The 27,207-nt window shown below is 48.1% G+C and overlaps 3 protein-coding genes and 1 long non-coding RNA gene across 6 annotated transcripts; 1 reads left to right on the top strand and 3 right to left on the bottom strand.

Annotated features, from left to right (window-relative positions):
• Positions 1-841: 841 nt before the first annotated feature.
• LOC120702587 (anthocyanidin 3-O-glucoside 6''-O-acyltransferase-like) lies at positions 842-3,146 on the bottom strand. The gene is made up of 3 exons (XM_039986449.1): positions 2,219-3,146; positions 1,449-2,124; positions 842-944 (listed from the first exon to the last, which is right to left on the bottom strand). The coding sequence occupies exons 1-3, from the start codon at positions 2,960-2,962 to the stop codon at positions 931-933; spliced, it is 1,434 nt and encodes a 477-aa protein (XP_039842383.1). The 5' UTR covers positions 2,963-3,146; the 3' UTR covers positions 842-930.
• Positions 3,147-3,884: 738 nt separating this feature from the next.
• Positions 3,885-5,993, bottom strand: LOC120704960 (dehydration-responsive element-binding protein 2E-like; the record flags this gene model as incomplete). The annotated part of the gene is made up of 6 exons (XM_039989510.1): positions 3,885-4,967; positions 5,052-5,102; positions 5,254-5,327; positions 5,424-5,521; positions 5,647-5,729; positions 5,851-5,993. Coding segments are annotated over 6 exons (1,230 nt in total), but the record flags the coding sequence as incomplete, so codon positions are not given.
• A 2,464-nt stretch (positions 5,994-8,457) lies between these two features.
• On the bottom strand, positions 8,458-11,177 carry LOC120702589. 3 transcript variants are annotated; one of them, XR_005686458.1, is made up of 4 exons: positions 10,640-11,177; positions 9,283-10,556; positions 8,848-9,196; positions 8,458-8,739 (listed from the first exon to the last, which is right to left on the bottom strand). It is a non-coding gene; the product is annotated as an uncharacterized LOC120702589 (long non-coding RNA). The 3 variants fall into 3 exon arrangements; XR_005686457.1 differs by having other exon boundaries at positions 8,848-10,556; XR_005686459.1 differs by having other exon boundaries at positions 8,844-10,556.
• A 3,734-nt stretch (positions 11,178-14,911) lies between these two features.
• LOC120702590 (single-stranded DNA-binding protein WHY1, chloroplastic) lies at positions 14,912-18,033 on the top strand. The gene is made up of 6 exons (XM_039986450.1): positions 14,912-15,350; positions 15,473-15,565; positions 15,986-16,080; positions 16,604-16,677; positions 16,762-16,850; positions 17,440-18,033. The coding sequence occupies exons 1-6, from the start codon at positions 15,003-15,005 to the stop codon at positions 17,551-17,553; spliced, it is 813 nt and encodes a 270-aa protein (XP_039842384.1). The 5' UTR covers positions 14,912-15,002; the 3' UTR covers positions 17,554-18,033.
• Positions 18,034-27,207: the final 9,174 nt, after the last annotated feature.

Here is a 27,207-nt window from a genome sequence, read left to right on the forward strand (position 1 = left end):
CTACCAAGTCTTTGTCTCTCTCATTAGGCAACAAGTAAAAAAAAGGGAATCAAATACAAAAGTAAGATGAACATATCACTATTATTATTATCCAAATCAAACAAACAAGCAATCAACAAATCGAACTAATAATTTTCTTATTGGGTTGTTGGAGTCAAGTGAGTGGATTAGGCCATGATCTATTGGATTTTCAATAAAATTCGGATGATTCAGGTCGGGAGTGAATACTCAAATTATTCGAATTAAATTCGGGTTTCTTAACTTTCTACATGAGATGGTGATTGGATATATCGGATTAGGGTAATTCGGGTTCGCGAAATTTTGCCCACCCCTATTTCTCACCTATTTGAACACTTGCCACACCAATTCTCAGAAACTCGCAGCTGATGTCAATTCCTTCACAGCAATTCCATCTTTTTTTTGAAGGAAACAATTCCATTTTCTCACAGCTCTTCTACCACTCTACTCCAGCTAATAAACTACTATAGAGCGTATGTGCGGCATGCATCCATGGCTATCTCCGGGAACTGGTGCTTTCTCGCTCCATTTCTTATAGAAAGCTCCAAGTTCCTAGCCACGGTGGCGGCGTCATGCTCTGCCTGTAGGCACCGGACGTGGGGGTGCCGACGCCGATGTCGTCGCCCGCGGCGAGCTTGAGCAAGCGGATGTAGGTGCTGAGGTCGAAGTTGGTGACGGTGTTGATGCCGCGGTATTCCAAGGTGGTTTTGCAGTTTAAGATTGAAAATCAAATTTTTATAATAGTTCGAGAGGGTATCTTTTTTTTTTCAATTTTGTTCGAAAAAAGATGAGTGAACGGTAAAGCAACAAGATGGCCCAACACTTAGAATAAAAACGATCTTCTTTATTTTGCGTTCTGAGAATTCGATATAGCAGCTACCGGTGGTGTTGCTTTGCCGGACTCAAGCTCAACTATTCCTCGTTCCCTCTAAGGATGGCAACGGGTTGGATTCGGATCGGGTGGAGTCTCCGTGCACCCAAAACCGAAACCCGAAATCGAAACCCGAACCCGAACCCGAAATCGATTCGGGTGGAAATCCATCACCAAAACCAAACCCGCGAATACCCGAAAACCGAATGGATACCCGAAACCCGAATGGATACCCGAAACCCGCAGATAAATATACACATATTCACATGAATAAACAAGATGCAACAAATAATAAATATTTTCATGACTCAACTTTTAATTAATTTAATAGTCTAAGTAAACAAATTATCATTAACATATTATAAAACATGAGTTTTAATTCCAAATAATTTATTTCGGATATCCATTGGATATCCATGGGTGGAAACCAAAACCCGAAACCGAACCCGAACCCGAACCTGAAAACTGTGAGCGAAAAACCAACACCAAACCCGAAACCCGAAAACCCAAAACCCGCGGATATCCGCACCGAACCCGATCCGCTGCCATCTCTACTTCCCTCCTGATGCAAACCGCAGGAGGTTGGACGCGAACGCCTCCATGTGCTCCGGGCAGAGCGTCGCGGTGACCTGCACGCCGCCGCCCTCGGCACCGAGCAGCAGCACCAGCTCGGTGGCGAACAGAGACACGAGCTCCACCCGGGACGGCGCGCCCCACCCGAAGTCCGTCTCGTACGCCATGAACCGGTTCGACGACCCCGTGAAGGTGAACCTCTCCCTCGGGACCGTGCGCAGGGCCTCGAGCCAGGCCTCCATGGCGCGCACCGGGCACTCCGGCTGCGCGCGGATGGCGTCGCGGATGGCCGCGGCCGCGCGCGCCAGCCCGTCGCCGCCGCCGTCTCGCAGGTCCCGCGCGGCGGCCCTGGCAACGCACGGCACGACGCAGTCCCCGAAGTAGCGCTCGTCGATGGGAGGGCCCAGGCGGCGGCGGTAGTCCGCGGCCACCAGGAAGTAGGCGTCGCCGCCGGCGAGGTCCCGGGACTTGGCGCGCGCGACGGACGTCCACACCAGGGACGACACCGCGAGGTAGGTGCTTGGGAGCGTGCCCGGCTGCTCGCCCGTGGTCTGGCTATGTGCCCGTATGTGCTGCTTCACCGACTGGATCTCGTCGGCGTGGATCAGAAAGGTTCTCCTCCAGCGGTCCGGCGGTGGGGGGCACGAAGACGGCGACCTGATCTGTTTTTCAGTTGTTCACTCAAATTTGCAATCTTGCTTCGGAAAAATTGTCGATTGAGGAATCGTGTGCAGCAGAGAGAGTGATTACGATTACCACAGGCAGCGCCGGCGCGATCAGGCTCAGGATCTTTCCGGCAAGCTCCTCGGCTTCGGGGTACCGCAACGGCGTCCGGTCAAACGACGGCGGTGCGACGAGGTCCGCCACGGTCTCCGACTGCTGCGAGACCTCCATCCGCGACAGGGCAGCCCACACCTTCATGAACTGCCACACGGAGTGGCCGTCGGCCACGGCGTGGTGGACGGCCACCCCGACAACCACCGCGCTCCCGTCGCCGCCGACGGCCGGCCTCGTCACCTGCACGGCGAGCACGGGCGCCGGCAGCTCGCTCGCGTCGAGCTCGGGCCCGAGCTCCACCAACGCCTCCCTGTCTCCCTCGTCGCTGCCGCCGGCAACCCGCCGCATGTCGCCGATGCCGCCGTCGTACTCGGCCTCGACGAACCTGACGCCCGGGGAGGACGCCGCGGCCGGCGAGCAGTCCACGACGACGTCGCCGGCCGACGGGCGGTGGACGAGCTTCCCCGACAGGGGAGGGAAGACGGCGAGCGCGGCGGCGAGGGAGCACCGCAGGGCGCGGGCGAGGCGCGGGAAGGGCGGGACGCCGGGGCCCTCGTAGAAGAAGAGGCGCCGCATCGGCATCGCCCGGTCGACGAACTGGGCGTCCATGAACGAGAGCTCGACGAGGCCGTCGTCGGGGAGTGGCCGCGGCGAGTAGGCGGCGGCTCGGTCCCGGTCCGGCAGGACGTGGGTGACTCCGAGGATTCGCAGCCGTGGACCCATGGCGCGTAGACGGTCGACGATCTTGGGTTCTCACCGGCTTGGCTGACGATCTGTGCAGGAAACAGTAAGCTTTAAGCCAGCTCGGCGACGGCGCAGCACTCCGGCGTAGCTGACGTTTCTAGGGCGTGTAGCCGTGTAGGTGACTAGCCATCGACATTTTTATCGAATTATTGTACTATACTCTGACACGAGGTGCGATGAATATGGTGGTTGGAATGTTGATAATGCGTCTCGTGACTCATGGCACATTGGCACGTGACCTAGCAGATTTATCTTCTCCCACTTCAAATTTCATGTTTTGGGCATAAACTATTCAATAAATTAGTCCACATGTATAATTCAGTCAAATTTATTTCGAAACAATTTTCATTTGTTCAAGCAATATTTTTAAAAAAATTATTTTGAAATAAAAAATAATTATTAAAATTTGTGTGATGGTTGGACTGCCGCGCAACTTCTAACATTAACATTTGGACATTGTCTCGAACAGTTTGTTCCCACTTTTCCGCCGCAAACGAGACACGGTGGGCCGCCTTCTCTACCATCACCCCCGTTCCGCTTTGCCTCCACACGAGCGCGTCACGGGCTGAAAGGCCGTAGCCCGCGTGCAGCTTCCTAGCAGGCTCTTTAAGTAGCATTTACCAATTGATCCAAAAAAGTATTAGTAGCATTTACGACATCAACCTTTTTAAAAAATATTTGTGACATCTAATAAGTATCATTAGGTTCACAATCAAATATTTTTTTAATAATATATTTAGTTGGTATTGTAAATATTATTAAATTTAAAATTAGGATAAAACTAGGATTCCATTCTTTTCAAAACGGGAGACGGTACTGAGGGTCCATCAATAAATTTGTTTCTCACACATTTGGGTCGCTTCCGATTAGCCATGGAACGGAACTCTGAGAAACTCTGCCGGTGATCGATGTCAACACTTCCTCACAACAATTTCATTGTCACACAGCTCTCCTATACCATTCTAGTACTCCAGCTAATTATCTACTCGTACGTGCGACATGCATCCATTATCTCCAGGAACTGGTGCTTCTCTCCCCATTTCTTACAGAAGCTCAAGCTCCTAGCTGCAGCCATTAGCCGACACACACCTCCTTTGATCATGTCGAATGATGCACACACAATGACGCGACCCAAAACCCACTACGCTTGTGGCGCGGCGGTTATTCGCTCGATCTCCTCTTTTTTTTTTTGTGATCAGGGCATCAGGTGAGGCAGCTCCACAAGGACTGCTCGATGCACGCGAAGCTGTCGTCGAGGTCGTACATGGAGCACGCGAACGCCTCGTCCTCCGCCGCCCCCGCCGCGCCGCCGTACATCTCGTGCCCAAGCTCGCCCTCCGCGTCCGGCCGCCCAAGGGGCTCCTCGATCTCGACCTTGGCGTCGACGACGACGTCCGACGCTGCCGCCCCGTCGTCGTCCGCGGGCACGGATTGCTGCTGCGCCGTGGCGCCGGCGTTCCGCGCCACGAGCTCCTGGAACACCGACGACCGCAGCAGCAGGCTGAGCGCCGTGGTCGACGACGACGGGGACGGCCTCCCGCACGCCGTCGGGCTGGGCCCGCCGGCGAACACGGACCCCACGTCGTCGAGGCCGGAGAACGAGGCGCCCCGCTGGGCGAGGTGGTGGTGGTGGCCCCGGTAGAGGCCGTCGACGTCGACCTGCAGCATGCCCGCCGCGGCGGCGGCGTGCGGGTGCTGCAGGAGCCCGCCGGCCTGGAGGCACAGCGGCGGCGGCGGCATGCTCTGCCTGCAGGCGCCGGACGTGGGGGTGCCGACGCCGACGTCGTCGCCCGCGGCGGGCTTGAGCCAGCGGATGTAGGTGCTGAGGTCGAAGTTGGTGACGGCGTTGATGCCGCGGTACTCGATGGCGGCGATGTCGTAGGCCCGCGCCGCCTCCTCCTGCGTGCTGTACGTGCCCAGGTACAGGTACTTGTTGCCGAACACCCGCCCGATCCGGGCCTCCCACCGCCCGTTGTGGTGGTGCCTGCCAAATCACTTGGGTTTTAGCGACGCCGCCGACGCCGATCACACAACAGACAAGCAGTACTGGATCCGTACACGTACGTACCGTGCGACGCCTCTGTACTTGGAGACTCCGCGAGAGAAGCCGTTGCTCTTCCTGCTTGGGATGAACCAGGCAACAGATCGTTCAGTCTTGGATCTTTAGTTTGATCATTTCATTGTTAATTGGTTTCTGAAAAGATTTATGAAAGTTTTCCTGTATAGAAAGTTCTTGGCGTGCGTACGTAGCTAGGATTTTGTATGCTCACCTTCTTATTGAGGCCAGGTACTCTTCCTTGGACACGTTCTGCATCACTTTGAGCTCTTTCTCGTAGTCCGCAACCTGCCGGATCGATGTAGCACAGATGAGTTCATCTTCCCGTGTGTGATTTTAGAGGCCTACTCTACATACAGATAGTGACTTTGTACACACACATACCGGAAAGTTGGTGTAGGTGCTAGGACCCCAGTACTTGAGTGCTGCCAGATCATAAGCCCTTGCTGCTGCATCTTCCTCGTTGTACGCTCCAAGGTAAACTGTTCAACATCGTGTCATGGACACACACACACACAACGTGAGAAACACATACAGATCACTAGGGACGGCGTCTAGCTACAAGCCTACAACCTGCAAAACTGTGTGTGCACAGCTTTGTTCATACCTTGCTTGCCTTTCTTCTTCTGCGTAGGGTTCCACGTCGCTTTGTCCCACAGGTGAGCTTCGAACCTGCCTGTCCAACGATGCCTGCTTGCAACAACAAACGTTACAGCACGCTCAGATCAGATCAACATGCTTTCTAGTAGTCTGTACAAAAGCAAAGCAAATACAGCTTGTAGTCTGACATGTAAATGAACGTGACGTCTACCTGCTTACGCCTCTGAACCTCGAGCTCCTCTTGGCCGCATTGCTACCCCCCGCCGACTTGTCGCCGCCGGCCTCCTCCTTGCCGTTGCTCGCCGCCACCGCCGCCGACGGCTCCCTCTTCCTCCTCTTCACGCTCTTCGCCGCGCCGCCGCCGCCGCCGCCGGCCACGGGCGTCGCCCTCGGGGTAGCGCCGCAGTACAGTCCCTGCCCTCCTCCTCCTCCTCCTCCTCCTCCTCCTCCCGCTCTGCCGTGGAGCTCATCCTTCACCAGGCTGTAGGTTTCCATGGCGGCGAAACCAGAAGGATTATTAGTATCCTTGGTCGTCACGGGCACAGTTCGTTGGCCTCAGGTTTTTCTAGCAGCAATGGCTGGGCATTTGGCTTCTGAACCAAAGGGAGGTAGCTACGACGTCCGTGTGAACGTTTATATGCAGCCACAGGACACAGATGGCAGGGCTGCTGCTCGTCCTTGTTTCCATCTATGAGCTGAGAACGACAGCAGGGTGGCGATGTTCTCGGTGCCAGGAGCCTTGTCTCTTCCCGGTCTTGACAGCTTACACACCTTCTTGCATTGTGTTGCTACTGCACACATGGCAGATGGCACAGCTTTATTGGCCGGAAAATCCATCTGTCTAGCTAGAATAATAATGTACAGGTATATATACACCTGGTCTATATATATAGTTTCTTGTGGAAGGAATAATCAATGACACAGCAGGACGATTTTCTCTTCAAAATAAAGAAAACTGCATGTGTTGGTAAATCCATTTGGATCATATGAGACTAAGATAATATTATTGGCCAGAAAATAAATGTTCGTAAATTCGTTTGGATGATACAAAGCCAACAAATATTGGGATTTGGAAGACTCAATAGCTAGAATACTTGTTTCTTTATGGCTGTCTAATGTAAAGTAGTTACAAAATATGTACTGTTTTCACTTGCATCTTAATTAAACAGAGGCTGTATTTTCATTTACCGGAATACATTTACTGTTTTCTCATTGTACCAATGGGATTGAACTATAGTTAGTTCTGGAATAATGGTCATTATTGCTGAATATGCAACCCAAACCCCTCATAGACATCTGAATAAGTAGTTACTAGCTAGTTCTGGAATGGTCATTATTCCAAAAATATGGAAGCCCCTCACAAGTAGTCAATGCTTGACCAAACATAGTAATCTTATTTAAAATTCGGCAAAGCATAGTTGAGGACCAAAGATCTGAAGATGAGAATCGCATGCATGCAAGCTGTAAAAGAGAGAGACTTTTGCATGATTGCCCTCGCCCAATCAGAAATATACCATCTCTTTCAAGGCCATGATATGATCAAGGCGCTTGCATGTTCTTTGATTGTCTCATTACTTGTCCTTGAGAATACTGTACTTGTTGCACTGCTACCATCTGTTTTCGCAGGAAGTTTCACCGCATCCCCTGCCCTTTTCAGTGCCCGTTATACGCGCGCTGCAGCCCATAGGTGTGCTCGATCTAGATTGGACAAAGTCGTGTTTCTTCGTCTGACTTTCCTTTTTATATGAAAACAACCGGTAACGGCTATTTTAGAAGAAAAAAATTATTCACATTGCATTATTAGTGGTAGAACAGCAATCACTGTGGATTTAATTTTGATTTCTCACCATTTGATAGACACATTTGAGATTGTTAACTCTTCATGATTATTCGATCTTGGTTGCAGCGATATGTATCAAAGACAATTGGAAGATAGATAAACTCAAATTAGGGATCATATATGTGTTGCATGACCATCCAACATGCTAGCATAATGAGAAGCCACTGACGGAAGTTCAGTACAGCCCCGGTTTCACAAAAAAAAAAAAAAAATCAGTCTGCGCGACACACATCCTACCGGATTTCAAAGACAATGACATCTTTTTCAGAATACAAATTCCTCCAAACCGGCAGGCGCTGAATATTACCACATGAAAACGATGGCAATACTACTACTACTCATAACCGGTATGCGTGCTCGATCACCAGACTGGCACGAACATCATCCCCAAACCGTTAAAAAGGACAAGCAGAGAGAACATTCTCCATCTGTGGCGTATTCCATGGCGTGTGCTCTCAGATCGCAGAGAACGCATTGAGCTGGACAAATCAGGACGCAACCCACCTGCTAATGAACATGCATCGAGCCAGCGCCTAGGGACGCATCAGATGCATATCAAATTCAAATCAGTAACATTTAACTAGCATATGCAGCTCCATTTTTCGTCGCTGCTGAAAGCCTGAAACCGAAGGCGCACTACAGGAGAGATGCTAATACAAGGCATTTTAAAACGCCTCTGTAGGGTCAAAAAACGCCTCAAAAGACATCACCCGGCACTTAAAAAAAATGCTACAGTACTCAGTGAAGGGGAATGTCATACGAGGCATTTTCAAAAAACCCCTTCCAAAGTCATATATGGAGGCATTTTCATGAACGCCTCAAGGCTTTTGGAGGCATTTATTAAATGCCTTGTTGTATATTATTAGGCAACTTTGAAAGCACCTTGGAATATATTATCTGGCCTCTTTTTAAAATGCCTAAAAGGCCTTTAGGAGGCGTTTTCAAAAAATTCCACACCATTCAACTTCACAACCCATATACATCACAGTATCACACACATACTGTTACTCATAACAGAAATATCATTTCAGTCTTTAATTGCATAATGAACTCCACAGCTGAACAAGACTCTTGGATGTCCAACAACTCAGAGTACAACCAAATTTATTTAGACATAAAAGAATCTTCACATTTTGTCATGCTCATGTTCTAAGCTAAGTGACAGATTCATAAGTTTTTGCATAATAGATTAACAGCAACGGTAGAGGTGATGAATCAACGGAGCCTTAACATTGATGAGTAGTACAACCAAAGATGTTCCTGCACCAGATTACAAAACAGAATTAGTCTAAACAATTTGTGAGTGCAAAGTTGTTTATGCAGGATTACATAGAGGCTCAAGCAAGTTCAGTTCAGATTCTTACTTACTTATCTTGCTGTCAACACCAGAGTTGTTATGTGCAAATTGCAGGCGAGGTGATTGAGCTGCTATTTTTGTGTAGGCTCAAGCAAGTTCAATTATTTCTGTTATGCGGCCGTAATATGCAACATCTCCTATAGATGGATTATCATCTCTTGTGCTTGAGAAACTCGAAGTCTTTGCAATCATTGCTACGACATCACATTGTGTAACTTTTCCTTCAGCAAAGCTCCTTGTGTGGAAAGTACACCCATTCAAGGAATAGCTGTTGTATTTCTTCACCATCCTATAAGGTTTTTGTGCTAGACTTTTAATTTCTTGTGAAACCTCCTTACCTGTATCAATTAATTTTTGAACCTAAAGACAGAATGCTATTAGTGGAAATCAAAAGGAATTCCTAAGCCCTTCTATAGATCTGAAAACCACATATGAAAGCCACTTACATAATATGGAAACCAATTGTGGAAGTCCCTATGATGGATGCATTCAATATCATGTTTCTTTATGCGTTTATTGGCAGATAAGATACGGAGGTGCATTCTACACAAATAAGTTATGAAACCTTTTGTCCAACACTCAAGCAGATCATCAACAGTTAGTTGCATATAGACATCCATGTCTTTCCCCGGTGATCTCTTACCTGGGATGAGCACATAGAGAATAAAATTGGACTGCTTCATGCAAATCCACGGGGGAAGATTATATGGGATCAAGAATATAGGCCATATGCTATATGAGACATTCTTCCAAAGGGGTTGAAACCATCTGTTGCTAGACCCAGCCTGATATTTCGACTTTTTAATTTGAAGTCTCGGTGCATTGCGTCAAAATGTTTCCAAGCAGGTGAGTCAGCAGGATGCCGCAGCAAACCATCTTTAGTACGGCCTTCCTCGTGCCACCTCATGAGTGGTGCTGTCCTTGAAGACATGAATAGCCTTTGAAGCCTCCTCTTCAACGGGAAGTGCCGAACCACCTTTTGAGGGACCCTATGGACTCGTCTTCCATCAAGCCCAACTTTCTCACTCTTCCACCTACTCGCATGACACACAGGACACGTTGTAGCATCTGCATATTGTTTCCTAAACAGTATGCAATCATTTGGGCAAGCGTCGATGCACTCATAAGAAACACCAATGGCCTTCACAAATTTCTTAGCATCATGGAAATTCTTAGGCAAGGTTACACCATTTGGAAGGGCATCCTTAATTAATGAAAGAAGTTCATCAAAACAATTATCGCTGACCCCCCCAATATTCTTTATGTTAAGGAGCCTCACAAGAAACTGAAGATTTGAGAACTTGCAGCCCGGATATAGCTCTTTACTGGCATCATTGACTAGCTTATAGTAAGTTTCAGCATCAATATCTAACTCATCCTTCAATTCCTCATCCTCCCCCAGAGAGCACGAGTGTCATACATCCCAAATGCCTCCAAGAGCATCTGATCTATTTTATCACTGCTAGCATTGTCATCTTCACATCGCGAGCTCGAGGCAACAACTGGATCGGATGACCATAGGCCCTCCCCATGATGAATCCATGATGTATAGCCAGCCATGAACCCATCAGAAACCAAATGATCCAATATTTCTTGTTTCTCAAACCAATATGCATTTCTGCAAAACCTACATGGGCAAAGGATCCTATTGTGTTCTGCTGATTTGGCAAAAGCAAATTCTACGAACTTTTTAACTCCTTCCCGGTACTCATCTGTGGATCTAGTATAGATTGCAAACAGTAAGTCACAGATTGAGCTATTAATTAACTTTCAATTTGACAAGCACTGTGTGACTCGTATTACCTAGGTGCTCTCATCCACCTCTTGTCCATAGCTGTAACCAACAGACCAAATGCTTCTGAAAATAATAATATATTTTAGCACTAATCAGACTAAGTGGACTTTAATTCCATGAGGATCTAGTTTTATCAAATCTTCGTGATCAAATTGGAGCCAATGGAATCGACTAGGGAGGGGAGCAATTCAGTGATGGAATCGACTAGGGAGGGGAGCAATTCAGTGATGATATGGGTGGGGAAGCGAGGACGATGTAGAAGCAAGCTTGGAGATGAGGAGGAGAGGAAGGGATTCTCATCCGTGACGACGAGGATGATGGGTACGGCGATGCCGACGGCAAGTGGCGGCGGGGACGGGCAGATCGATCGCGTCGAGTATGGCGAGCTCGTGGCAGTGGACGAGATGGAGCACCGTGAGGATGAGGGCCGAGCAGCAGCGACGATCCCGATGGTGGCTGGGCGGAGGATCCTGCAGCGGCTGGGCGGAGGATCCGGCGGCGGCTCGGTTGGGGATCGAGCTCCCCAACCCTAGCGCCCTGTTCTTTTTTTTTCTGGTTCTTTTGCCTTCACGGGAGGGAGGACGCGGCTGTTTTAACAGGTCATTTTATAGAAACACCCTCAAAAGATTTAATGATTACGGCATATGCAGTTTCGCCTCCTAAACAGCTAGATTTAGAGGCGTTTTCTCTAAAACACCATGGACTGGTTGCTAAACTAAGACGTTTCAGCAAAAACGCCTTTAAACAAAAATTACTAAGGCATTTGCTAATTACGCTGGCAGCATAACGCCTTGTAAGGCAGGCTGTGCCTGTGCTGTAGTGGCGGCTGGAATCTGGCCTTGAGCCTCATTAGGATAGAGTATAGTGCAAAGACCAGGTATCGGGTAGGGGTAGGCACACACAGGTTGGAATTCTGATCTCTGAAGAATTGCAGCTGTGCTCAAGTCGGCAGATCAGGTGGTGACAAAACGGGGAGACCTTGGGTTCTTCGCAGGGCTTCGTTCCTGCCGAGCCCGCGTGGCACGAATCCTTGACTCCACCATATTTTAAGAACCTGGCGGGCGCCAAACAGCGACGTTCTTTTCGCGTCTTTTTTATAACCAGTGTCTGCTGTCCTTTTGTAGAATTTTCGTGGATTTGAGAGAGAGAGAAAAACTGCCCAGTCTAGTTAAAGGAATGGATTAGCACCGGTGGTAATTGGGGAGGAAGGAAGCAGCGTGTGGTAGGTGGTAGATTATTTATGGGTTTAGCGAGTACCTTCGGGGCGTCTATTTATCGCTCGCGCGAGTGCGAGTTGAGCCGTCGCAGACGTCCCTTGCCCCCGCCGCCGGCCACTGCCCATCGGTTGTTCAGCCCCGACTGGCTGGCTGTGCTCCTGTGCCACCTCGCCTCCACCGCTAGCCGAACCCCCCCTCCTCCCCCACCAGCCCCGCCTCCTCTAGTCTAGTGCTATTGGAGCCTTCGAACTTCGAACCCTAAAGGTCCGCCGCTACCCTCCACCACCTCGACCGTCGGCGATCTCGCCGGCGGCAGCTCCCCCACCTACCACCCTCGTCAGCGATCCCTTCCCGCTCCCCTAGCTCGTCGGCAGCCGCTCTCCCGTCCCCTGGCTCGGGGAAGAAGATGAACATGGGCGGGGGCGCTTCTGCGATAGGTCCAGCTCCAATAGCGTGCGCGAGGAATAGCCTCCGCGAGTACCTTCTCGAGCGGATTTTGCTCAAATCCTACCGAAAGGGTGCAAAACAAAATGTCTTCAAGCCAAAAGCTTCCATAAGCACCATTTCACTTAGGGTTCGTCTGGTGTGCGGCTCTAGCTCTGGCAGCTCTGCAGGAGCCGCACCAAATGCGGGCTCCGTGAGCAGCTCCTCCGGGTGATTTATGGGAGAGTCAGAGCTTTTTTGTGGGTGGACAGGCGGAGTTGGAAAATGTGGCTCCGCCTGCTCTAGCTCTAGCTTCGGTTCTAGCCTTCCACAGAGCCCTCCCTAACGACCCATAATGAGCCAAAAATAATGGTTTTTCGGGCTTCTCATATCGCCTCCTACTCCATCTCTAAAAAGCTAGAGGAAACCATTTTACCAACTTCTTTCAACAAAAAAAGCTATTTTACCCAATAAGCAACATCCAGAGCCATTTTGGTCAGAACCAGAGTTCTACTAAAGAACCTTTAATAGTGCAGTAAACTAATAGCTTAGTGAGGACAGGTCCAGTGACATATCACCCTGCAAACGGTGTGAGTTCAAATGTGTTTAATGGGTTGAGTTTTGATGTTGAGTGTATTTGGGTGGGTTGAAATGTGTTATATTAGTTAATGGGGTGGGGTGAAGTAGGTTCTATGTAAATGCGGGTTGGGTTGGGTTGAAATGGATTCTTTGTATAGAGCCGGACCCTAGAATTAAAACCTCGTGTTCACACTATAAAATTTTATTGAAATTGACCGAAATTTATTGGAGATGACTCAGTATGACTGACAGCTACTATGTGCAAAGCAGTGTGGCTAGACCTACACGTAGGCCCCATGTCAAGAGCCGGACCCTGGAATTAAAATTTTGCGTTCACATTATACAATTTTATCAAATTGACCAAAATTTGTTGAAGATGATTCAGTATGACCCACAGCTACTCTGTGCCAAGCAGTGTGGCTAGACCTACACGTGGGTCCCATGTCAAGAGCCGGACCCTAGAACTAAAACATCGCGTTCACACTATAAAATTTAGTCGAAATTGACCGGAATTTTTTGAGATGACTCAGTATAATTGATAGCTACTCTGCGTAAAACAGTGTGACAAGATCTATATTATACTTTTTTTGAGAAACAGATTCTTATTGGTTTATTGGGTTGTAACCATAGTTTTGCTAACAGTTATTACAGTGACCGACATGTATGAGGAAAAAGGGTTATAATCATCGTTAAAATTTGCTACATGACACTTGCACTTTGTTCGCATTTGTAGTTTCAAACCCGACTTTCAGGACTGACAATGAAAATGCATCAATCAAAATCTAGCCTTACATTGCTCTGAAAGTGGACGATGGCCCAAATGAATGCGAGAGGTTTTTTTATTTTTATATTTTCCATTTTCGTTTTTTACAAAAAATATATTTTTATTTTCGAAATTTACAGAAATATACCCCGGCCGCCCAGCTGCCGGGCGGCCGGCACCTGGTTGCCCCCGCTGCGGGGCGGCAGTGACTTATTTGTAAAAATTTTCGTAAAAAAATTGTGTTCTGTCCCTGAAAGACCGGCCGCAGGCCGCCCGGCAGCCGGGCGGCCGGTCCAGGCTAGCTGGTTCTTCAATATTTTCAGAGGACGGGAAGAGCTCGTGTTTCATCTGCCTGCTGGTTTGATTGTGACAGGCTCACTGCTCTCTCCACCGAACAAATCAGCACATGCTCTCCTTTTTCCACGCCAACCACAGTAGAGCAATCAATTAGCAGCAACAGCTCTCTCTCTCTCTTCTCTCTCATGCATGCATGCACACTCACGCACCGGCACATAGCACAAGCAGCAGTCAGAGCTCCTCTTTAATGCCCCCAGTTATTTCTTTTTCCCCAACCACACCACCGCCAGCAGCCTGGGCTCCTGCTCCTCATGCCATGTGCCTCCTCTCAAGCCGCCGCCACCTCTGTTCCTCACTGTCACGATCAGACCAGCAGGCAGATGAAACACGAGCTCTTTCTGGACGGGAGAGAAGAGAGAGTGTGCATGCATGAGTGTGCATGAGTGAGAGAGAAGAGAGAGCTTTTGCCAGTGCGTGAATGTGCATGCATGAGAGAGAAGAGAGAGAGCTGCTGCTGCTAATTGATTGCTCTGCTGTGCTTGGCGTGGAAAAAGGAGAGCAGGTGCTGATTTGCTCGGTAGAGAGAGAGCAGTGAACCTGTCACGATCAGACCAGCAGACAGATGAAACACGAGCTCTTTCCGTCATCTGAAAATATTGAAGAACCAGCTAGCCTGGACCGGCCGCCCAGCTGCCGGGCGGCCTGAGGGGCTGGCCGCCCCGCTGTCGGGCGACCGGTCCTTCAGGGACCCGAACGCAATTTGTTTACGAAAATTTTTACAGATAAGCCTGTCGCCCCGCCGGCCGCCCGACAGCTGGGCGGCCGGGATATTCTTGTAAATTTCGAAAACAAAAATATATTTTTATAAAAAATGAAAATATAAAAATAAAAAAACCGCCGAATGCGATGGCCGGGTTTCCGGGCTCACTGTAGAGTGGCCATGTAACCGTAGGCCAAAAGCCAATAACGTAACGGCCTCAGGGCTCCCCCTTCCCGTTCCACCGACTGCCACAGGATAAACCCCCTTCGCGGTCGACACCCCACCGCTCCCGCCCGCGGCGCCGTCTCCTCGTCCGCAACCCGTTCGGCGATATGCCGCCGCCGGCGCCGCTCTTCCTCTCGCTCCCCTCGCCGCCGCCCCCGCCGCTTCTGCCCGCCCACCACCCCAGGGCCCCGCAGTCCGTGTCCCTATCCCTATCCCCGCCTCTCGCCGCCTCCAGGAGGCCCGCCGCCCTCCCCGCGTGCCCCGTCGCCTCCCCGCGCCACTCCGACTACTTCGACCCGCGGGCCCCGCCGCCGCCGCCGCCGCGCGGGGACGGCGGGTACGGGCGCCCGCCCAACGGCGCGCACGAGGGGAGGGTGTTCACCAGCTACAGCATCTACAAGGGCAAGGCCGCGCTGTCCTTCGACCCCAGGCCGCCGCAGTTCGTGCCGCTCGATGTAGGTAGAGGAGAGAGCGGGGGGGGGGGGGGGGGGGGGGCGGCGTCTCGCGCCTGCGCGCGGCTTCTGCTATTCTTCCGTGCGCTAATGGGCACTCCGTGCGTGTGCGGATTTGCATGCAGTCTGGGGCGTACAAGGTCGCCAAGGAGGGGTTCGTGCTGCTGCAGTTCGCGCCCGCCGTCGCCACGCGCCAGTATGACTGGACCCGCAAGCAGGTATGCTCCAATTGGTTCAGGTTTTGCCTTCAATTTTCTTCCTTTTTGATACCCAAGGCACCAATTTGAGAGCTATTGCTCTCATTTCATTAGATATGGGGACAAAAGAGCTGTACTTGTATAATATATAATATATTGTGCATGTTGAATTTCTAGCTAAGTTAGAAGCTCGGTCTTGGAGCTGGCTGGATAGTTGCTAATTTGTAAGCTTACTCATGGAATCATGCGTTTGTTTACTCAACAATAGTATACTTACTGTGGGATCTTTTATGGTTCCTATTGCCTATGTGCTATATGTTTGTAAAACTCTAAAATGTGCTGTATGCCTGCATGATTTTGCAAGTCCCATAATAGGTCTGGTGACTATCGGTATCCATATAATGTTTCTTACACAACCTTGTTTGATGCATTGCTATATAGGTGTTCTCATTATCTGTGTGGGAGATAGGAACCCTGCTTACTCTTGGTCCAACGGATTCATGCGAGTTCTTTCATGACCCTTTCAAGGGGAGGAGGTTGGTCTCATTTAGAGTATCTGATTATAAAATTTTGCTGCATTTTTGTTATTATCCCAAGAAATTGCAACATATCTTAGTTTCTTATGTTGTCTGTCCAGTGGTATAAAAAGGAAACATCAAACTTCTTTAGTAGGATCTGTGTCAATATGGTTTGAGGACATATCATTATTGCTTTCCAATTCATTTGCCTCATATAAGTTTAAAGAAATGCACTGCATGGTTGCATTGCCCTTGCCCCCTTGTTCCGCAATTGTTTGCAAAACAGGGGAATCTTGCTAGCTAATGTAATCCCAATTACATCCAGCATCTCTAATAAAGATTGCGTAAGGAAGTTTCCAGCTTTCCTTGATCACATTGTCTATATAGCATAGTATATCTAGACTTAAGCATCTTCATCTTCTTAGGTTCCTCATTTTATATTTTTATTTTGTTCTTTACTCTCTCCATGTCGATGCAGCCTTGGTATTTTCCATCAAGAAAACCTAATTCTTATTATCATTTCGTCTTTTCATGAAAACAGTGAAGAAGGTAAAGTGCGTAAGGTTCTTAAGGTTGAGCCAACACCTGATGGCAATGGTCGCTTTTTCAATCTCAGTATGTAGTTTCAAACTTATTCTTACATATTTTGGTTCTATCAGCAGGCTCACAAATTGATCTGATGACCATTATTGCTGTTAGGTGTCCAGAATCGTCTTCTCAACGTCGATGAGAGCATTTACATCCCTATAACCAAGGGAGAGTTTGCTGTCATTGTATCAACTTTCAACGTAAGTATAATGTCCTTTTCAATGATCAATCCTCCTAAGGGGGGCCTTCTTCAGAACTTCTAGCTTTTTTTATTGCTATACTATAGTCTGAACAAATTACATGTGTTCTATTTGCCTGATTACTTTGCACTTGGTTCTTGGTTCAATTTCTGCAGTTCTTCATATATTAACATGCTGCATGATTTGTACTGTCAAATCTATTTTTTTCTATTACGATTTTTTCCATGCGGTAATGACTGAATTGTCTTGATAACAGCTTTATTTTGATTATGTATGTCTGCCCCATCATGTAGTCCAATACTCCGTTTGTCCTGCCACTTTTTTAGTTGACTATGCTGCGCCAGTCCACCATGGATATTGGATTTCTGTAGTCTGGGTTGTTGACAACAACAACAACAACATAGCCTTTTTTCCCAAGCAAGTTGGGGTTGTTGACAATGAAGATATTTTCATTTTTAAAATCATGTTCAGATCTACTTAAAAAAAATAAGATGTGAATTTTATTTTGCCTCGCATGTTTTCAGTTTAGCATGCAACACCTGCATACACTCATGAAAAATAGTACCTAATCGTATTATTAAATGTGCAGTACATCATACCACACCTAATGGGCTGGAGCACATTTTCAAGTTCTATCAAACCTGAGGAATCACGGCCATACAGCAGGCCACAGTCGGCGCCCGAGTACGAGTGGCGGAGGTGACCGACGGCGCACATCAGGGGGGATGGCTACAGCTCGAAGGATGAAATTGGTGCATAATTCGGTAGGATGATCTGTGATGAATGCCTTTTGGGGCTTTACTCCCGCTGTTTCCTTTCTAGTTAAGCTGGACTTGGTAGCACTCCAGCTATTTGGAATTTCTCAGCTGTCCAGGGTTCCACGGGGCGTGGCATGGTGAGGGCATGTTTTGGGGCAACAAAGCTCAGTTTTCTGACTAGGAGGCGGCAGCAGCAGCAGTGGGTTTCCATTGCTGATGTTGAGATGCCTGCACGGCGGCGAAGGCCTTGTGTCCATCTGCCCATAACCCACAGTTTTTAGTGTTACAAACTGAGAAATGATTTGTACGGCCAGAGAAGGAGTGGCCTTTCCAGTCTTGAAATGTACTCACCTGAGGTTATTGTAAATGTAGTCTCTGCTGCAATCTACTGCCTTGTTCTTCCCCCATGCATGGATGTTTTCCTACTGAAATTGTGCTGTCCACTTGCAATACAAAATTGCCATCCTGCTGAGTACCATATTGTATTGCTAGAGTTTATGTGCGTCGAATCCTTTTCCGCAGTTTTCCTCTTGAAAAAAAAATCCTTCTCCGCAGAAGACGAGAAGAAAAGGCAGGAACCTTGTCATTCAAACGGCCACCAGGGGAAAAGCGTCGTCGTTGGCTCGTCAGGGCCTGGGCCTCAATTCGCTTCGGCCTACAGAGAATGAAACCACATGGGCCGGCCCATCGTACGGCCCACCAAGGGAAGCCTCATAGGCGTTTTTTATACTTTTCAAAATCGTTTTTTACAGAAATATATTTTTGGTTTCACAATTTATAGGTTTATACCCCTGTCGGCGGTAGGGGCTTATATGTAATTAAAATTTCTGTTTTATCGCATGGATGCCTCTACCGCCCGGCAGAGGGGGCGACAGGCTCCTCCCCTAATATAAAAGCCGAGGTTTCCCCCACACCTGTATTTACAGCAAAACAACATACATAGAGGAAAAAAAGAGAGACGTGGGGTGAGGGAGGGAGTTGCAACCACGAAACCCTGCCGAATTCCGCACTTGTGATATGCAGGTAAGTTACGTATGAATCCATTAATATTATAAAGCAATTTAATTTAATTAATGCTATAGTATTAAAATTTCAGTTCAGTATTAAAATTTAAGTTTATTACAGACTTATTTCTAAATGAATTATAAATTAAAATAGAATTAAGTTTTGTATAGTGAAATATAGTATTAAACTTGTTTCTAAATATTGCAGCATAAGGCAATGGCTGCCTCCAATTTTGGAGGATTTTCTAAATGAATTATAAATTAAAATAGAATTAAGTAAATGAAGGCCCTCACACATGCACCAATGCAGAAGAAAGCTCGCAACAAAATGCTTGGCCCCCTGACAAGCTCGGTACACTGTATGTATCATAAGCACTTCCAGGATTTCTGTGCACAATTGCTTCAAGCATACGAGGTAGGTTGTCATATGAAGCCTCATAAGTGCCAAACCGCATCTCAAACACTTTTTGTTTAGCCCGCCAAGCCTTTGCATAGCTGATCACATACTGGAAATTCTGTTCAATGTCCCTAATTATCAATGCAGGCTCGTAATCCATTTTGTCAAGAATCACCCCATACATCTTTTTGGCCATGAAAGTAGATGTGATATTACGGTGATGTCCCACAACACCTGTCAATCTACAAGTATGTGGTGTAACAATTGAACATTCCCAGTGTGTTTTGAACTTCCCCTTATAGGCATGCACTCGCCATGTACAGTCTCTATCTGCACACCTCACCTCGTATTCTTTGCTGCTAGACTTCAACACTCTGAATTCCTTCCTCAGAGATATAGCCCAGACCTTCACAGCATCCTTCACATCTTCAATGGTACAATACTTTGCCCCTTGTATGACCTCATTCACTCTGTATTCAAACTCCGGACATCTAATATCTTGTACCACTGGATTCCCAAAGCCCTCTTCACGCCATTCACCTAGCACTGGGAAGCACTCATCGTTCTTATCGTCTGATGAGTCCCCACATTGCTCCATTATTTGTGCATCCTGGTCTTCTTTCTCCATGTCCTCCACAATTCCAGGTATCCGCTCGTCTTCATCTGCTAAATCTTGTGGTTCTGGTTCTGTAGCTTGTACGTTCTCTTCTTCTTTATCCTCTTTGAATGTTGTGTGTGTTGATCCTTCATCATATGTTGTGTGTGTTGATCCTTCACCTAAATCACCGAGCTTCTGGTAAATCTGAATTACCATTGCGAGAGGCCACCCTCTTTGAAGAACTGCGTGCATGTAATGTTTCCATTCTTCCGTACTACTTATAAGCGTCAACTCCTAGAAATCCCCATTTGTTTCCCAGGAAATCACGGTATGAACCGTAAGCAAATGAGTCTTTGGATTCACATTGAACTTCCCGTGAAGCCATTTGCGTATGGAACCAAAACTCCTCTCTAGGGGTTTATCTAGACTGCACTGTCTTCGTTCCAATGATAATAGATTTACTCCATAGGAATCACGATTAATTCTATAGAAATCACCGTAATGAACTTGAAACGCCACCTTGCTCGACATATCTGACCATCCAAAGACTTAATTTTAATTAAACCAGTTTCTAAAACCATGGTACGGATTCAATTATAACAACTAATCCGAACCCTAAGTGGTTACAATTATAAAAAACACTAATTATAGAATTAAAAATACAAAAAATTTAGAATGACAAAGTTAAGAAATATTGTTTACATGCGGTTCGGATCCAAAATCCGGCAGGGCTTCGCTGTTGTAACTCCCTCCCTCACCCCACGTTTCTCTTTTTTTCCTCTATGGATGTTGTTTGCTGCAAATGCAGGTGGGGGGACCTCGGCTTTTATATTGGGAGGGGGGAGCCTGCCGCCGCCCCTGCTGGGTGGTAGGCTGCCCCCCTGCCAGGCGGTAGGCAAAATGCTGCCCCCCTGCCAGGCGGTAGGGACCTCCATGCGATAAAACAAAAATTTTAATTATATATAAGCCCCTACCACCCGGCAGGGTATAAACTTGTAAATTGTGAAACCGAAAATATATTTCTATAAAAAACAATTTTGAAAAGTATAAAAATGAAAAAACCCGCCTCATCGGCTCAATTCGGCTCGGCCCACGGAGTATAGAACCTCGTGGGCCGTGGGTGGCCCATCGTATCCCGGCGGGCCTGTGCGACGAAGAACCTACTAGAAACTGCGGTTTTTTATTTCTATATTTTTTATTTCTGTTTTTTACAAAAATATATTTTCGATATGGAAATTTACAGAAATGTACCCCGGCCGCCCAGCTGCCGGGCGGCCGGGACCTGGCCGCCCGGCAGCAGGGCGGCAGGGGCTTATCCGCAAAAAAAAAACACGAAAAATAATTGCAGACAGGTCCCTGGGGCCGATCGCCCGGCTGCCGGGCGGCCGGCCCCCACTGGCCGCCCGGCTGCTGGGCGACTGGCTCTCCCACCCTTATATAAGGGTTGGCTGTCCCCCCACCTCTCATTTGCATCACTACAATTCCAGAAACTAAGAAAAGAGAGAGAGGGAGGGAGAGAGGCGAAGCCCTGCCAGATTTTCGAGCCGGCGACTGCAGGTAACCAAAATTCTTATACGCTTTACAAATAGCATGATTGTGTGTCCAGATATGTCGATCAATTATTTTTATTGAAACAATAGATTAGCAATCAATTTAATATCATGATTCTGTGTCCAGATATGTCGAGCAAGCTTCGTTTTCAAGTTCATTATGGTGATGGATATATTTCTCATGATGCGTATGGAGTAGATCTATCAGCTTTTGAACGAAGAGAGTGCGGAATAGATAAACCCTTAGAGAGGAGTTTTGGTTCCATACGCAAATGGCTTCATGAGATATTCAATGTGAATCCAAAGACTCATTTCCTAACCGTTCAGACTGTGACAAATTGGGGAACTGAAGGGGATTTCTGGGAGTTGATGCTTATAGCAAACACCGAAGAATGGCGGACTTACATGCAAGCAGCTCTTGACCGCGGGTGGCATCTTGCAATGCTAATTCAGATTCACCAGAAGGCAGCCCAATTCGGTGAAGGATCAACAAGTACATCATCTCATATGAACCAAGCTGTGGAACAAGAAAATGAAGATCAGAACATGCATGTCACAGAACCTGAGCCGCAAGATATAGCTGATCAGGTAGGAGAAAAAGAAGATCAGAACGTGCATGTCATTCAACCTGAGCCGCAAGGTTTAGCTGATGAGGGTGAGCGGATACCTGGAATTGTGGAAGCTGTACAGAATGAAGACCAAGAGGCTCGAATGATGGAAGAATGTGGGGACTCATCAGACGATGAGGACTACCCGTTGCTAGGTGAATTGTCACAAAGCGGTCCAAATAATACCAATCAAGTGCAGTAATTAACACTGAAACTCAAACCAGAATTACTGCACTCAACCAGTACACTCAGACCGCCTGCTGTAACCAGGATCGATTATACAGGAACTCTCGCCAAAAGACGAGCACGGATGATTACCGGCAACAAAAGCGTTCAAAACCAATTACAAACCGAATTTAACAGAAGTTCCAACTTAAACTACAACAAGTGGTTACAAGCCAGTTTTACAATTCAAACCTTAGAGTTCAACGCAGCGGAAAGCAGTTTAGAGTTAAAAACAAGCTTCAAAACAAAACGATGGATAACGTCGACGACAGAGGACGAACTTCACATCTTGCCCACTGATGTGAGGCTCACCTGCCCGAACTTCACGGAGAAGACGGGACCCACTCGACCGACCAACCCGGAGGAAGTGGTTGACCGATCCACGAAGCGCAGATTTCTTCGGAGCCCTCCGGAACGTAACCTGCTAAAATATATGGCAACAACAAGCCTGAGTATTCTAATACTCAGCAAGGCTTACCCGACCATGGGTATACTTAGCCCAATAACTAGACATGAAAAGCTTTTTGGCTCTAGAGTTTGTTTTGCTGAAAAGCTACTATTACTGGATCTTTACTTGCAATATTTTAGCTCAATTTAAGTTTATCAGGTACCAACTAGATTTGCCTAACATCTAGAGCACGCATGGTTGATCACATTATCTTTTCAGATTACCACAGCCAACATTCTCAGTTCAAACTCATTCCACTTCTTTACTATGATGTGATAGAGAGATCAAGGTTCTCATATCCGCGAGTCACGGCGAATCGATTCGATTTAACCTTGCAAGGTGGACCTAACCAACACGGCACGTATATGCCCCGTCGGGCTATACACACCAACCCTTTACATATGCACACCGAATAGGCAAACTGCCCTGCGACCCGGGACTGCTAGCCCCACCGATACCAACGAAGGGTCAGCCATGAGTTTGTATACTAGCTCCACTGGTGAAGACAGTATCAAGTCCGCCTACCGGTGCACATATGGTACTGAGCTTACCGGTTTCGACTACCTCCTACTCCCGGCATGCGGTTAGTACTATTCAATCCTCGATCAGTAGTGCCAACAACGGTACGGTCCTCAATCGACACAGGCGGAGGCTTACTTTCCATAACTTCCATATCCATAACCAATCCATCTCCGCCCGGTCTCCATTTTCCTTTCTTTTTCTCAAAGATACAATCTCCAGCAACTTTTTCATAAGTAACAAGACCTATATCTCGCGAGTGACAGGAATCACTCGTCTTCTACCGAATCCTAATTAAGCATTGCAGTACTAACGACCTGTATACTAGTAGAGTGACTGAGGAAACCTAGGGATCATGCATCTAAGGTTCCAATCAACTCCTAGAAACCTAAATGCACAATAAATATATAACAAATATTGAATACTGAAATTAAGGGTTATGCACCGGGGCTTGCCTTGCCAGTCAGCAGGGTTAGCGACTTCTGGATCTGGCTCGACGGCTGCTTCGGCTCGTGGTTCCCCTGCTTGCGGCTCCTGGATCGGCTCGATGACCAACTCATAGACGGCTTCGCTCGTGACGTCTACACGTATGAAAAAGGGATGCCATGCAATAATTTAAAATGGTGCAAAGACCTGACACAAGTGTTCACGAGGCAAAGGTAACTCCGAAAGAACGATTACTTGGCAGCGCAAAAAGGAAAACGGCGGCTAGGAGCGAAACACGTGCAGTAACTCAACTTGCCGACATGAATAAAGCAGCAACAATTTACTAGCATGAAAATACAACGACAACACATGCAAGAAAAAATTATTAACAATTATTGCAACAAGGAAAACATTTATTTTTGCCCTAGCAAAATAAACTGAGCAACACTAGATCCACAAACATGCATATAGGCCATGCACCTAAAAATTTTACAGTGGACTACACATGCAAGGAGTAAGACACTGTGAATTTTTCATAAATTTTAGGGCAACAGAACAATTGGCATTAAATAAACTAGGTTGAACACAAACTGAATTTTTAGCAGGGGAAAAAGTGACATTTACCAATCACAAGCATTTTTCTTCTGAAGATCTCGATTTTAGAAACCTAACAAAATTTATTTTGCATTTTTCTCATTTTTCTACACATTTTTGAATTTTTAGCCGAAATACACAAATGAATTTGAAAAAAAAAACAAAAACTAGAAGAGGGGCTGACGACTGGGCCCCACACGCTAGGGAGCCCAGACCGCCCCTCCCCTGCTTTTGGCCTGCACGCGCAGGGGCCACGGCCGGTGGCGCGGCCAGGCATGGCGGCGGCGCTCCGGCAGCCGGCCGGCGGCGAGGCGAGGCCAAGCCGCGGCCAGGCGGCCTGCAGAGCAGCGGCGCGCGCGGGACGGCCAGGGGCGTGGGCGGGGCGGCACTGCAGCGTGCGCAGGGCGGGGGCGCGTGGTGGCGTGCGGCTTGCGGCGGCGCGCTGTGCGCGGTGGTGGCGCGGCTACGCCGGCCAGCGCAAGGCCAGGGAGCGGCGCTGCGGGGCGGGGCAAGCACCAGCTCGTCCGGGCGGAGCTGGCGCACGCGGTGGCGCGGCCCAGAGCCATGCGGGCTCTGCCCGCGGCGTGCGACGGCGGGAGCAGTGGCGGCCATGGCGCCCGCGACGGCGTTCCGCCGGCGGCGGCGCTAGAAGGGGAGGGGAAGGAGCTCGGGAAGGACGAGTGACTCACCACGAACCCATTCTTGGGGTCAATTTGAGCGGAGGGTGGTCGGAGAAGCGGATTGATGCGAGGGAGGCGGAGCTCGGGTTGGCTCCAATGGCGGCCGACGGTAGGGTTAGGGTTTCGGCCTACTCGGCCGGGGAAGAGCTCAGGTGAGGGTCGGGAAAGGTGGAGGGGGTGGTAAGGGAGCTCAGGGCGCGAGGAATCGGGAGAGGTTCGAGCGGAGGCGGCGTATTGCGGCCGGCGGTGGCGAGCGGCGCGAGCTCGCTCGAGCTCTGCTTGAGGAGGAAGAAGGCCGGGGGAGGAAGCGAAGTTGGTCTTGGGCGCCCGGGATGGGATGAGGTCGTGAGGTACGACGAGGCGGCGATGGCACGGATGCCAAGGATGGCCGACACGTGGGCACGGCGTCGATCACGGCGTGTCACGCGCCATGCTCTGCTCCACTGCCGAGAGACCGAGCCGAGACTCAAATTTTCATATGGGAACATGAAATTTGGCCAAAATAGAAGTTGTAGAGGAAGAAAAGATCTACAACTTTGGTTTTGGGCGAAAGTTGATTTGATGCTCGAATCATCGAGAAAAACGGGGTCAAACACGGCTAAAACGATGTTTACTATGCGAACACCATTAACGCTAACGATGCGTTTACGCCATGATTAGCGATTAAGCACGCCATTAGCGTAAACATTAACACTGGGGTGTTACATGAATGGAGAGGCAAGGGTTTTGGAAATCCAGTGATACAGGATATTAGGAGTAATGAGTACGAATACAGAGAGAATGAGGTTGTGCAGGGGGCAAAGTATCCTAGTATTGAAGCTGTGAAAGATGCTGTGAAGCTTTGGGCTATATCGTTGAGGAAGGAATTCAGAGTTGTGAAGTCTAGCAGCAAAGAATATGAGGTGAAGTGTGTCAATGACGATTGTACATGACGAGTACATGCCTACAAGGGCAAGTACAAGACACACTGGGAGTGTTCAATTGTTACACCACATACATGTAGATTAACTGTTGTTGCTCAAACTCACCGTAACATCACATCCACTTTCGTTGCCAAGAAGATGTATGGGGTGATTCTGGACAAAATTGATTATGAGCCAAAATTGATAATTAGGGACATCGACGACCGTTTTCAATACAAAATCAGCTATACAAAGGCTTGGCGGGCAAAACAAAAAGTGTTTGAGATGAGATTTGGCACATATGAGGCATCATATGATAACTTGCTTCACATGCTGTCAGCAATTCTGCAGAGAAATTCTGGAAGCGCGGCTGATACCTACATTGTACCGAGTTTAGATGGGGGACCTGGATTTCTGCTTCGTGCTTTCTTCTGCCTTGGTGCATGTGTGAGGGCATTTATGTATTGTCTTCCTGTTCTATGTATTGACGGCACATTCTTGATAGGAAGATATAAGGGGATAATACTGACAATGATTGGAGTTGATTGCAACAAGCAGGTGGTTCCCATCGCCTTTGCTTTTGTTGAGAATGAGAACACAGAGAGCTAGTACTGGTTCCTTGAACGTGTGAAGATTCATGTTGTTGCTGGAAGGCCTGATGTTTGCCTCATCAGTGACAGACATGCTGGTCTTCTAGCAGCAATAAGGCAACTACATGAAGGAAGTCGAGGACAACCTCCTCTATGGCCAGATGTTGTGAGTAGGTGGTGCATAAGGCATATGGGTGCAAACTTTTATGAGCGCTTCAAGAATATGGAACTTATGATTTTGTTCAAGAGATTGTGCACTCAGAATCAGCAACGGAAGTTTGATGCATTGTGGCAGGTGGCTAGATAACATGTGCGCCGAGCTGCTAAAGGAACAGGACCTCAACCTCCAGTCGGAGACGTTTCACACAGTGGATTAAGGATGCACCTAAGGAGAAGTGGTCAATTCTATACGACACTGGTGGTCGTCGATATGGGATCGAGACAACCAACCACGCAGAGTGTTACAATATGGTAATGCGTCATGTTCATGGATTTTCTCTTGTTGGCATAGTTGAATTCATCATATACGGATGCACAAGGTACTTCAGAGAGCGGTACCAGGCAGCTGCTGTCTTACTTAATGATCCAGGTGTGATTTTTTGTAATAGGGTCACTAACTACATGAAAGAAAAGATTAAAAAGGCTCAATATCACAGAGTGGTCTCCATGGGCACAAAGGATCAAAGGTTTGAGGTTTCATGCAAGGACAGGACATGGCAGGGTGTCCGCAGACAAAGGGTCGTTCAGGATTGCTTGATAACGCCGGAAGGCAAGGTTTTTTGCAGATGCAAGAAGCCACAGCTTCTTCACTTACCATGCTCCCATGTCATTGCGTCATGTTCAGAATCTGGGTTGGATCGTGGGGTTTTTGTTTCACAATATTACAGAAAAGAAACCGCTGTGCACACTTGGGGCCATGAGATATATGGCATAGGCAGTCTGGGATCATTCACTACACCAAATATCTCTCCAATGTACATTCCCAATCCAGATGTTAGGAGAGGGGTAGGTCGACGGCGGATACTTCGTATCCGTAACGGAATGGATGAGTTTGAGGC

This window comes from Panicum virgatum, chromosome 4K (genome assembly GCF_016808335.1).
Source record: "Panicum virgatum strain AP13 chromosome 4K, P.virgatum_v5, whole genome shotgun sequence".
NCBI lineage: Eukaryota > Viridiplantae > Streptophyta > Magnoliopsida > Poales > Poaceae > Panicum > Panicum virgatum.